This window comes from Rhincodon typus, chromosome 7 (assembly GCF_021869965.1).
Source record: "Rhincodon typus isolate 14 chromosome 7, sRhiTyp1.1, whole genome shotgun sequence".
In the NCBI taxonomy this organism is placed as follows: domain Eukaryota; kingdom Metazoa; phylum Chordata; class Chondrichthyes; order Orectolobiformes; family Rhincodontidae; genus Rhincodon; species Rhincodon typus.
In genome coordinates, this window is record NC_063338.1 from 59,269,978 (window position 1) to 59,282,695 (window position 12,718).

The 12,718-nt window shown below is 39.5% G+C and overlaps 1 protein-coding gene across 1 annotated transcript in view; it reads left to right on the forward strand.

The window, feature by feature from the left end:
• Positions 1–642: 642 nt before the first annotated feature.
• The window catches only part of xirp2b (xin actin binding repeat containing 2b), a 92,532-nt gene continuing 80,456 nt past the window's right edge, over positions 643–12,718 (forward strand). The window contains exon 1 of the mRNA XM_048599221.1: positions 643–1,476. Within this exon, the coding sequence (XP_048455178.1) occupies positions 1,291–1,476 (186 nt within the window). The 5' untranslated portion in view covers positions 643–1,290. The remainder of the gene's footprint in view (positions 1,477–12,718) is intronic.

Genomic DNA, 12,718 nt, shown 5'->3' on the forward strand with positions numbered 1-12,718 from the left:
AGGTAGTAATCCAAAGTTATATTTTAATGTAAAACAAATGCTACTGCAATTCTTGCCCACACAAGGTCATTTATGGAGTTGACACAATGGGGAGCAGTCGTGCGTAGAAAACATTCACTGTATGACATTGAACTAAATAACAAGAGTGAGTTATTAGTTTCTGCATACATGCAGTGTGGTTATTTGTCAGAATGACCGCCCCAAATGTGTGTAATCAGATTGTACCTTTTGCTATTTTTATAGATGTGTAAAGCTCCAGGTGGAAGGACGTACCATCAGCAATCACTAATATTCAGGTTACATGTATTCCATTAAACACATGATGGTACAGTTTATACAATTTCAGACTTTTCTCTCAATGTAATAGGCAAGTCAGCGAATCCCTGCTTTTATTGTAACTTCTAAAAAATTGCAGCTTTTTTGAGACATGGCAAGAAAAAAGGTGGCAAATTGGCAAAACAGCTGGTGGGTTACATATTAAGTGTTACCTTTAGAAGGCTGATGGCAGTGTGTTCATTTTCTTCTGAGCATTTACTTAACAAAAAGTGAGTTTCTAAGTAAAATTGTTACGTGGCATTTTTCCATTCAAGGAAGTTCTGGGAATTCACTCTCTTCCTGATCTGGTTTCCTGTTAGCTGGGAATTTTCTCCACAAGTTCAGCAGTATTTGCTGAAGCTCAGCTGTATTCTTGCTGCTTGAAGCAAAATCAGGAACATGTTTTTGAGATTGAGTTTTCACATGACAAGGGCTATTCAATTTAAACAAATTCATGTTTTTGCGCAGCTGTAGTTTAGCCACAAATGAGATTGATTTCATAAACACATACTTTCCCTATGATGCTTCAATTCTCTGCCATATGTTTCAATTTTGACATTTTCTGACTTGTAGGAAAACAAATTGGCAGAATTCCAAACAAAGAAAAGTTCACTGAACCTTTCAAAGAAGACGTGGGAGTCTTGTGATTTAATTGCATCGCCCTCAAGGAATGTTTTTAGAAAGTCATATGAGTTTTACCTCAGTCTGTTTCCAGTAATTTGAAGTTCCTGCTGGACAATTCGTTCAATATCAGGCTTTCAGGCAATACTCGAGAGCTTTACAGCAGCCCTCAACAACGGTCTAGTCACCAGTCTGCCAATGCTTCCAATCCAAGGATATCAGCAACTGTAATACAAGTACCAGAGCTGGAATTTCGCCGGTAACATTACTGAAGACATCCTGTGTTCAGACATTGTAGCTTACCTGCTGAAAATATAATTTCTACAAAACATGGAAAGTGAGTCAGAAACCAGAATGGTGGAGGAAACACAGAGAAACAATAGCTCAATTTCACCAAAATCCACGCAAGAAACAGAATCAACCCAAAATGAAATTGTTAAGGAAGATCTACAAGCTGCTCGAAGGATTGAGAGATTTGCCATACCCCTCGATGATCTGAAAATGCTGTTTGAGAGGTCAGACACACCAAAGAGCAAAAAGGTAACATATTCTTTGTTCTGTACCATCTTATTATGGAAAATTACAGAGGATATTTAAACATTGCATTTTGCCTCAGTATATTTGTAAACAGGAAGGCAATAATATAATTATTTCAGTCAATTAGAACCTATAAACGTGATTTTTAAAATAATTGTTATATGAAAGATTTCCATCTGATGCTTTTCAACAATTATATTCGGTTGATTGATATTTTCCTATGTTTATTTGCTGTTTTAAAGTAATTCGACTCATTTGGGTTGGCATAATCAGGAAATTAAACATTATTGATACTTGTGACTTTGAATTAAACAATTATTTTTAAATTACGACTATGCCCAAAGCAGCCTAAATCTTGCAGTTTGTAGCAGCAAATTTCATTGCATTTCAACTGAATAAAACATCAGACATGAAATAATTTATGCTAAATTTGGTTAATAGTTGGAAATATAAATGTTTCAAAAACTTTTATTGTGACTGTGAATCATCAGACTAATAGATTTACAGCAATGAGTCGTCAGAAAGCATAAGTGACCAGTGCACACCAGACACACTAGCTTTGCCCAAATATCAAACCCTTGAAGTAGCATATGCATGTTGGTACAAAACAGGTATTACTGGCTGGTGATTGAGGCAATATTCTTTGATATGCTTTAACTTGCAACAATTTGATATGTTTTAACTTGAAAATGTGCGCTCTGTAGATTCTGAGTGGGAAAATGTGATGTCTGACAAGTTATTGAATCACAAGAGAACAGGGAGATTCCAGTTTCAATCCTTTGTAGGATTGAACAGTTTGGAGGTTGGGGGATAGTGGGGAACAAGCAGAGTTGCCAATCGTGATGATTGCATTTTGTTGGAAATACTCCTCATATATGAAAATCAGGTAAAATCAGCTAAGATATGGCTTCTGATGAGATAACTTACTGACACATTTTGTGTAGGCTTACATGTGAAAGGGTCCATGGCCTAATTACAGGAAAGCTACCAGTGCTCATATATCTGTATTCAGCCTGAGTTAATGCTTGCACAAAAAAAATTGCCAAAAAATAACCATTTTCCAATGAGATCATTAAAATGAATGCACAATTTTGAGATATGCATACCTGACATCCCAATATGTGACCTTAGTGAATAAACTTTTGTTGTGATAGTTCATAATTAATTTGCTAAAAGTTGAAACAATTTCAGTTTTTTATAACCTAACAATAGTTTTTATTTGGAATATTGAATGCTGGCCTTTATCTAGAGGATCGGGTTACAAGGACACAGAAATTATAATGGTATTATACAAAACCTGGTTAGACTTCGAGACAACAAGGTGCAAGGCTGGATGAACACAGCAGGCCAAGCAGCATCATAGGAGCAGAGAGGCTGACGTTTCGGGCCTAGATCCTTCATCAGAAAAGGGGGAGGGGAAGGGGGTTTTGAAATAAATAGGGAGAGAGTGGGAGGCGGATAGAAGAGGGATGGAGGAGAGGATAGGTGGAGAAGAAACAAACAGGTCGAAGAGGCGGGGATGGGGCCAGGAAAGGTGAGTGTAGGTAGGGAGTTAGGAAGGGGATAGGTCAGTCCAGGGAGGACGGACAGGTCAAGGGGGCGGGATGAGGTTGGTCGGTAGGAGATGGAGGTGCGGCTTGAGGTGGGAGGAGGGGATAGGTGGGAGGAAGAACAGGTTAGGGAGGCAGGGACGAGCTGGACTGGTTTTGGGATGCGGTGGGGGGAGGGGAGATTTTGAAACTTGTGAAATCCACATTGATACCATTGGGCTGCAGGGCTAGACTTCACTTGGAGTACTGCGATCATATCTGGGCACCACACCTTAGGAAGGATATATAAGCCTTGGAGGGAGTACAACATAGGTTTGCAGCAATAACAACTGGACTTCAGGGATTATGAGGAGGGATTCTGTAAGTTATGTCTGTTTTCTATAAAATTAAGAAGGTTAAGAGGTGATCTGATCAAAGTCTTCGAAATATTAAAAGGAAAAGACAGGATAGACAAAAGTAAACTACTTCCACTAGTTGGGGATTCTCTTCCACAAGTGGCAGTTGATGCGAGATCAGTTAAATCTGGGATGATGATTTTTAAGTGAAGGTGTTAAGAGATTATGGGCCAAAGGCAGGTATATGGAGTTAGACCACAGATCAGCCATGATCTAACTGAATGGTAGAACAGGCTCAAGGAGCTGAATAGCTTATTCGTGTTCCTATGTTCCTAAAAAAATGTATTCTTAGTGTTATGGACCAGACCAGAACTCCTCAAAACATGTTATGGAAATATCCCAGACCCTCACTTTTCTTATTTTAAAGGCAAGTACCATGACACACTTTGATTGGTCAAAATATCAGGATAGAAGTAAAACGTGCTTTATACATACAGTATTGTTAAAATACAGATAAAAATAAAAGAATTGGCTTAACTGTAACTTTATCAAAATACTTAACAAAATAATAAACTACTCACTAACTGTTCCAATGTAGTAACATCTCATGAGCACACCCTTGGCAATTCTAGCAACAGGAAGAGAACCCCAGCTTTTAGCTATAACAGAGAGAGATGTGGACATAGTAGGAACTGCAGAAGCTGGAGAATCTGAGATAACAAGGTGTAGAGCTGGATGAACACAGCAGGCCAAGCAGCATCAGAGGAGCAGGAAAGCTGACGTTTTGGGTCTGGACCCTTCTTCAGAAATGGGGAAGGGGAAGGTGATTCTGAAATAAATAGAGAGAGACATCTTCCATGGAGTGGGATGGGGAGTTGAAATGGTTCCCTCACCCCCATCCCAGGCCCCAAGAAGATCTTTCACATCAAGCAGATGTTCACCTGTACATCTGCTAATGTGGTATACTGTATCCGCTGTTCCTGATGTGGCCTCCTGTACATCGGGGAAACCAAGTGGAGGCTTGGAGACCGCTTTGTGGAACACCTACGCTCGGTTCGCGACAAATGACTGCACCTCCCAGTCGCGAGCCATTTCAACTCCCCCTCCCACTCCTTGGACAACATGTCCACCCTGGGCCTCTTCTAGTGCCACAACGATGCCACCCGAAGGTTGCAGGAACAGCACCCCATATTTCGCTTGGGAACCCTGCAGCCCAATGGTATCAATGTGGACTTCACAAGCTTCAAACTCTCCCTCCCCCGAAACCAGCCCAGCTCGTCCCCGCCTCCCTAACCTGTCCGTCCTTCCTCCCACCTATCCAGTCCTCCCACCTCAAGCCCCACCCCCACCTCCTACTTACCAGCCTCATCCCGCCTCCTTGACCTGTCCATCCTTCCTGGCCTGACCTATCCCCACCCTAACTCCCCACCTACACTCACCTTTACTGGCTCCATCCCTGCCTCTTTGACCTGTCTGTCTCCTGTCCGCCTATCTTCTCCTTTATCCATCTTCCATCCGCCGCCCCCTCTCTCTCTATTTATTTCAGAATCCCCTTCCCCTCCCCCATTTCTGAAGAAGGGTCCAGACCCGAAACGTCAGCCTCCTTGCTCCTCTGATGCTGCTTGGCCTGCTGTGTTCATCCAACTCTACACCTTGTTATCACAGAGACAGATGTAGCAGCTTTCACAACTCCAACAGCTAAACTAAAACATCCTGGTTCTGTGGGAGCTTAATCCACCTATTCAGGCTGCTTCTATTTTTCCAACATTAAAAAGAACACTTAAGATCTTACAAGCTGTGCACTTTATTGGATTGAAGCAGACTGCTCTGCAACTCTGTCTCAACCAATGTTCATAAAAAATCCAGGACAAAATACACCTCTTAAAACCATAGTATCATCACTCAAATACTGCCTTTAATGGTATATTTAAAAGGGATCAAAATAGAGTAATAGTTTTGAAGCTTATACCTAACTTATAAAAGACATTCATAGAGCTGAACAAAAACAAAGTTGCTGGAAAAGCTCAGCAGTTCTGAGGAAGGGTCACCGGACCCGAAACGTTAACTCTGTTTTCTCCTCCACAGATGCTGCCAGACCTGCTGAGCTTTCCCAGCAACTTTGTTTTTGTTCCTGGTTTACAACATCTGCAGTTCTTTTGGTTTTTATTCATAGAGCTGAACATGGTTCCACTCGAAAAACATAGTAGACCCATGATCTCTAGTTTTAAAATGTTGGAATGAATGAATGATGTAAATGTACATTTATTTTGTAGAGGATGAATATAAAATTATCATACAAGATGGATGGCATTATTTCATACAACATAGTATAGACGCCCAATGGACATTGTTAATTCAGATTTGATTAACTTCTTTGTGTCACAAATTTGTATTTGCTTAGCATGTTCTAACAAAATGCCTTAAGGTGCTTCAACAAGGGCCAGAAATGTAAGAAAGAAGTCAGAATATTTAGCTGTAGACATAACACCACTTTTCTGCTTACTCCCCATAACCATTTACTCCCTTGTCAATCAAAAATCCGTTCCACTCAATCTTGAATATATTCAGTGACGTCTACTGCTCTCAGGAGAACAGAATTCCAAACAGTAACAGCCCTATAATGAAATGTATTCCTCCTTGTGTCTGTCTTAAATGGGAAGCCCCTAGTTCTGGATTTCCCAATGAGAAGAAACATACTCTCAACATCTACTCTATCAAACTCCCTCAGATATATTTGAATAAGATCATCTCCTAATCTTCTGAACTGTACTTAGGGAAGGCCCAAATTGCTCAGTCTCTCATCAGTCAAACAGCTCCCTCCCTCAAAAAAAACTTACCCAGCCACACCATTGTTTAAAGGCAACACAAGCAGTTCTTCACAGATTGACTCAATTGTCAATCAAGGCAATCCTCCAAACCTCTATGTTCCCTTTGCCTAGCCTTCCCCATCACCCTTTTGGGTTTGATCTTCCCCATGAATTCTTTTATTTAACTCTTCATCTCTTAACATTACCCCCTGAGTCCTGGGCTTACAGTTTATCCTTGCCAATCATCATGTTACACTGTCCAACAAAGTTCTCCCTCAGCCTACTGCCAACCGTGGTAATCCAAGTTCTACAATGCACAATTTTCTCCTAAGCTTATAGATATTTTCTAGTCTGTTCAGAGATATTACTGCATACCTCTTGAGCAGGTTGGACTTGAACACGGGTCTCCTGGCTCAGAGGTAGGGACACTACCACTGCACGACAAGAACTCTTCTCCCATCCTTATATGTTGAGTTACCTCCCTTCACAATTATTGTACTTTCTGCATGCCCTGATACTTCCTCCAATTCCCACAACAAACTTCCTCAGCTTCCTTAATACAACAAAAGACAACTCTTAACTTTCAGTGAATAGACTCCAGCACTGATCATGTCCCATCCCAATGACTGATTTGGAAGAACAGTCCCAGCTGATGAATGACTGAACTCCTGACTGATACCTGTGCAGTTTGCCAACTGACATATGAATCCCCTGACTTGTTGTACTGGACCTGTGGGGCTGACCTTGGACCATTCCCCTTAATGCAGTGATATGGACCCCGTGTCCCAGTCTGCCAAAAGTGAACATATGTCCAAGCCCCTGGACTGAGATCAGATACTACCCTTGACCGACTGTGGTGACACCTCTTGACTGATAACTGTCCCTTGACTCGACCGCGAACTATTCCCTTTAGACTTTAAAACATGGCCATTTGGTTGAAGCACATGCAATGTGTTTGCTGTCTAAGCTGTTGGAACATGGTGTAGATGTGACATTAACATAGCACGATGCCATACAACAACATGCCCTTCTCCTTGACTGGCCATTATTGACATCCATGACAAGCTGCCTGGTGTAAGTTCTGAATGAGGCAATAAAGAACAAATAATACAAGGCAAGACAAATATGTATAAAATGAATGATTGAAAAAACAGAAAGTGAATAGTACTGAGGTGCACTCTGTTCCAAGGCATGTGATTGGCATCTCTCCCTGTCTGCAAATTGGCTTGAAAACTGCATTGCAATATAAGATGTTGGTGTCCTCCAAAGCGCAACATTGAAATGATGAACTGAATTCCAAGTTAGTCTGAAATGTGCCATAGTGATGCCCTAAGGCTATTACACATTTGATGCTAACCTCTGGGGTTGTGGATGCAGCCAATCACTGCTCATGGAGTATGATCTGAGATGTTGGGGACTGTAGGAGGCTTGAAGGAATAAGTGGCAAGTGGGAGCCACTGGATACATGCTCTGACTTTCCTGTCATGAATTCTCGCCATCCGGTTTCTCTCTGACAGGTGAGAGAATAGGAAATTGTATAAAATGAGGCAGGGTTAGATAAAAATGAAATGTAAATGAATGCAAATAGGCCTCTCAGCATTCACTAGCGAGATTCTCATCTCGCCGTTCAAACCCTGGGTAAAGAACTAAACAATTTTTTCTTGACGTTGAGATTCTCCTTTTAATTTTCTCACCATATTTTCCCATCTGTCTCATCATTACCCACATCATTCAGGGGCTGGGAAAAACCACTCCAAAATCTTCATCTTCTGAATTAAGATCATTTCTCACTTTTGCACTGATCTCGTTCTTTTTTAGCAGATCAACCTACCTCCTTTTCCTTTCCTCCCATTCTTTTAAAGTGTCAAATATCCCTGACTGTTTAGGCTCAATCTCTGTTACCACATCTCTGTAATGGCTATTGAACAGCATTCATTTGTTTCCCTTTGTACTATCAATTCAAGCATTTTGTTATGACTTCTGCAAGCATTCAGATACAGAAAGTTTATTTCTGACTTTTTATTGTTTTTGCCTGTTTTGATCTTACTTGCTTGTGCTTGATTATGTTTGTACATTCTGTCCCTTCCTGTCACACTCTGGTTATCATTACCAAAATCATTACCCTCCACTATCACCTTGCCTTTTCTCTTTAATTTTCCACATTTTCCATGATGTGAACCCCCCTCCTTGCATTCACCCCACTGTTTAGTTTGAAAACTTCTCAGCACTAGTTATATGATAGATTAAGATATTTGTACCAGCAATGTTCAAATGAAGGCTGTCCAAATAGTACTGCTCTCTCTTCCCCCAGTTCTTGCCCTAGTGCCCCATTAATGAAAACAGATTTTTCCCACAACAGTCTTTGAGCTACACATTCAAAGAAGAAACAAACAGTAATCAGTAATTAAATATGCTGCTGTGAGAATGTACTAAGATACTGTCAAAGAGAGACCAGAGAGAATTTTTTAAAGCAAAGACAAATATTTAAAAATTGATGGATTGTGGAATGAGGAACTAGTGGAAGTCCTTTGACATTTAATTTTAATATTTAATAAGTACCTAATTTGGAATGTCAATGGTAAGAACAAGTAAGTACAAAAGTTGTCAAATGCTCGATGATAAGTTCGAAATGTCTGGAACCATAGAAATGTCAAAGAAGAAAGTTGAATAATCTAAGTTAGAAATGTAGCTGCTGTTGAGTTTTACTTGAAGGTTCGTGAAGAGCAGGAAGAAATTTTGAAAACCCGACCTTCAGAAATTAAATAAGTATTTTAAGCTCATCATAGACCAAAGAGTGTATGATTGTGGATTAAATGTTCGTGTTAGGTCAAATGATGCTTTCTCTTTCTGTCTATTTTTATGAACTTATATTACAAGTGTACTTGCTGTCAACTGATCACACAGATAGCACGTACAGAATAGGTTCTACTGTAGAGGAAGAAGGATCTAGGCCTGAAACGTCAGCTTTCCTGCACTTCTGATGCTGCTTGGCCTGCTGTGTTCATCCAGCTCTATACCTTGTTATCTCAGGTTCTACTGTAGGCTGTTTGTTCCTCCTACCTGAAGTAGGCATCACTTTTAATGGAATCATGGCAGAAGAGACAAAGACAGATAATAATCTTTATTATATGGTTTTAACCATATACCATATGGCTCTTACATAGGAATGCAATGTAGGCCAAGCAACTATTGTTTAGTTTTCTCTGGCCTCAAGGGTCCACATGCAATTTATTTACAGCAGTTTCAAGCAGCAGTAGAAAAGTAGACAATGGAAAACACATGTAAGTTTACTAAAAGCTAAAATCTAAAAACATGAGTTATTCATCAAATGCTCACCTCTCATCAGAATTTATACTGCAAAAATGTGATTTCAATGAAGATAAAAATTGTGGATAAAACTTGGCATTGTAATAACCTAAGTGCAGAGGGCAAATACTACAAGATACAATGTCCAGGCTATTTTTCTAGGATGGAATATATAACATATATAAAATTGATAAGCAACCTTACTAACATTTGAGAGATTGCGTTGGCAGCTAATATTTGAATAAATGCACTGGAGCATTACTCTTATGCAAATCAACTTTGAAATTGATGTAAGTAACTGTAATGTAATTTTAAAAACTATTTTTGCATCTTTGTTTTACTTCCTTTTAAGCCCCCTACACTTGTATAAAAAGTTATTTCCCTAGTTCCACATTTGCCTTTAAGAAAATACTATGGACAAAAGTGTACAAGTTTGTTAATGTTACAGACGATGATTTGAGACTGCCAAACTTTCCTAGCATAACTCTATCTAAGTGCAATTATCTGTCTATCAGTGCTAAAGCTGGAATTTTACTTCAGTGTTGCAATTATGTCTGACACAATGTAAACTGATGATAAATTAAGCTAACTTTTGTAAGTGTGATGCATGACTCTTACGAGAAATGTAAAATGAAACCATTTGAGAATAACTGGTAAACTCCTCTTTGTGAGAAAGATGTAGAACAACTATTTTCACAGTCTTTAAAGTTTATTATTCTTGGCTTATAGTAGACCATTACCGTTTTATGACCAATGTGTGCTGACTTTTATTGTTGTTGAATAGCAGAACCTTGTGGAAAAAATGAGTGAATGTGTGTAACTTACATAGCATTTCAGCCCACAGCCTCCCAGGAGGAAAATCAGAATCCACTTCCTGTACTTAATCATTCAATGCCTACAGTAGCATATATGAACTGCATTAGCAATGCCAAGGCCAACGGCATTAATAATTTTAATTTTATACAATCTCTCAATAAACAGGAGGAAATTTACCAGTAAAAGCACACATTCTATTCAATTATTGCAATTTCATAACATTTAATACAAGTGGAAGACACTTGCCTGGTTTTCAATTCAAACCAGTTTTTGATGAGTGAGTTTTGTGTCAGTTCAAAACTCACTGACTGCAACAAGAAAATACAAGGTATCTTAACTCTTGGGGCTGATTTAAATGACATCAACCAACATTCCACCCGCTGAGCTGTAAATTTGTATGGGCCAGACCACCTACTAAATGCTGGTCCTCTGGCCCCACAACTAAAGTTTATATTAAAAAAAACATTTACCCTTGGGTCCCTTCTGGCTCCAGTTCAATGAATTACTCTATTGGTATGCCAGGAAGCTGATTGTGGATACTTCTCAGGCAGCCTAGTAAAATTTACATCCTAAGAACATTATCAGATCCTAACATTCATGTGTTAAATAAACCTCTCCAGTTTTGGCCTAGTCTCATTTACTGCTGGCTCTGAAGAGTCGTGGAAAATCACAGTAGGTCAGTTCCTGGTGACTCCAGAGCCATCTGGATGGTTTCATTTCTCTTCCGGCAGGTGGATAGGGTTAAAATCAACTCAATGAATCTATTTTGCAGCATGCAATTAATCAAAAAACAATATAACTGCCCAAAATGTTTGGTGGCAGGTTTAGCTTTGGATTAGTTTTGCCACTGTCTTCAAGTGTAAGATGATACTTGACAACCAAAATATGTGTTAAAATTTTGTAGGTTAGGCTTTTAAACAAGCAAATCTATTTGTTCAACACAGTGAAGAAATACATCAGTGTTTCTGTAGGAAAATAAGAAAGCATTGCTTATACTATAATGGCAACATATCAGATATCATACTTCAAATGTTCCACACAGAGCTGTTGCATTATGAAACATACACTTCATGTCCCTTGGAACACAAATCACCTAGCTTAAGTGATTGCTAACTTGCAAATAATTGCTGGTAGAATTCTCCCATTTTTGTTTGCACATACAGACCTTCAAAACCTGTATTTCTATTGTAATCATTCTTGGATGCTAACTCACTATTTTGCCATTTGAGATACTGAATAGTTAAGTAGATGATATACAGAAAGCAACATTCCAGTGTTTGTTAAGCTTAAGAAAAAAGTGTCAGCAGATGATTCAGTCAAGCCCTAACTGATGAACTCCTATCATCCATACCCACAAGAAAATAAAGTAAAGCGGGTGACAAAAGACAAAAAATTGGATTTTCATTTGGAAAATTGTAATGGGTCATTAATCATTAACATACACAGTATTGCATAGGTTGAGTCAAATTTAAAAGCATCTACTTTATACTTTTTTTTAAGCTTAATAAAAGAGAGGATTGAAAACATCAACTCAGCAGTGCAGCATGAATAGTATGGAGAGGTTTTCTGCAAAAGATATACTAGTAGATATATTTCACTGTATTTCACAGAGAAAGCTTTCCTGATGATTCCTCCTCTGTATAAACCAGGTAAATCCTTCAGTCTCATTTCAAATCCATACAAACCTGATCTCTTTAATCAGAATCTGTACTCTTATCTACATTCCTGCATGATGGCCCCTAAAGTATTTGATCTCTTGTTGCTTCCTCTTTCCCAGAACCTGCTTGTGTCAGTGAGTTTTCAGGGATAGTTTAGAAACTCTTTGTCTCTCAAAGCCTATCTCCCTGACAAGGTCAATTCCATTCATCTGGTAACTACCCAGAAAACTTGATTAGCTATCCTTGTGATGCAAACTTTGTTTATCATGGAAGTAAAAGATTAAAGGATAACAGTTTACAACCTACCATTCTGAACACCAGCCTGGGACTTTGAAGACTAGCAGTTTGACCAATGTAAATACAGATGCTTCAGAGATAGTAGGACCTGCAGATGCTGGAGAATCTGAGATAACAAGGTGTAGAGCTGGATGAACACAGCAGGCCAAGCAGCATCAGAGGAGCAGGAAGGCTGACGTTTCGGGCCGAGACCCTTCTTCAGAAATGGGCCGAAGAGATTACGAGAGAGTTGCAGTGGGAGAGAGATCCACTGAGGTTTTTCCGGAGGGAGGAGGGTAACTTTTTCAGGGTAGGCATCCTTAGAAGAGGCTTCGCAGTGGGGTTAAAATTGTTTCAGAGATAGTAGGAACTGCAGATGCTGGAGAATCTGAGATAACAAAGTGTAGAGCTGGATGAACATAGCAGGCCAAGCAGCATCAGAAGAGCAGGAAGGCTGATGTTTCGGGCCTTTCTGAAGAAGGGTCTAGGCCCGAAAC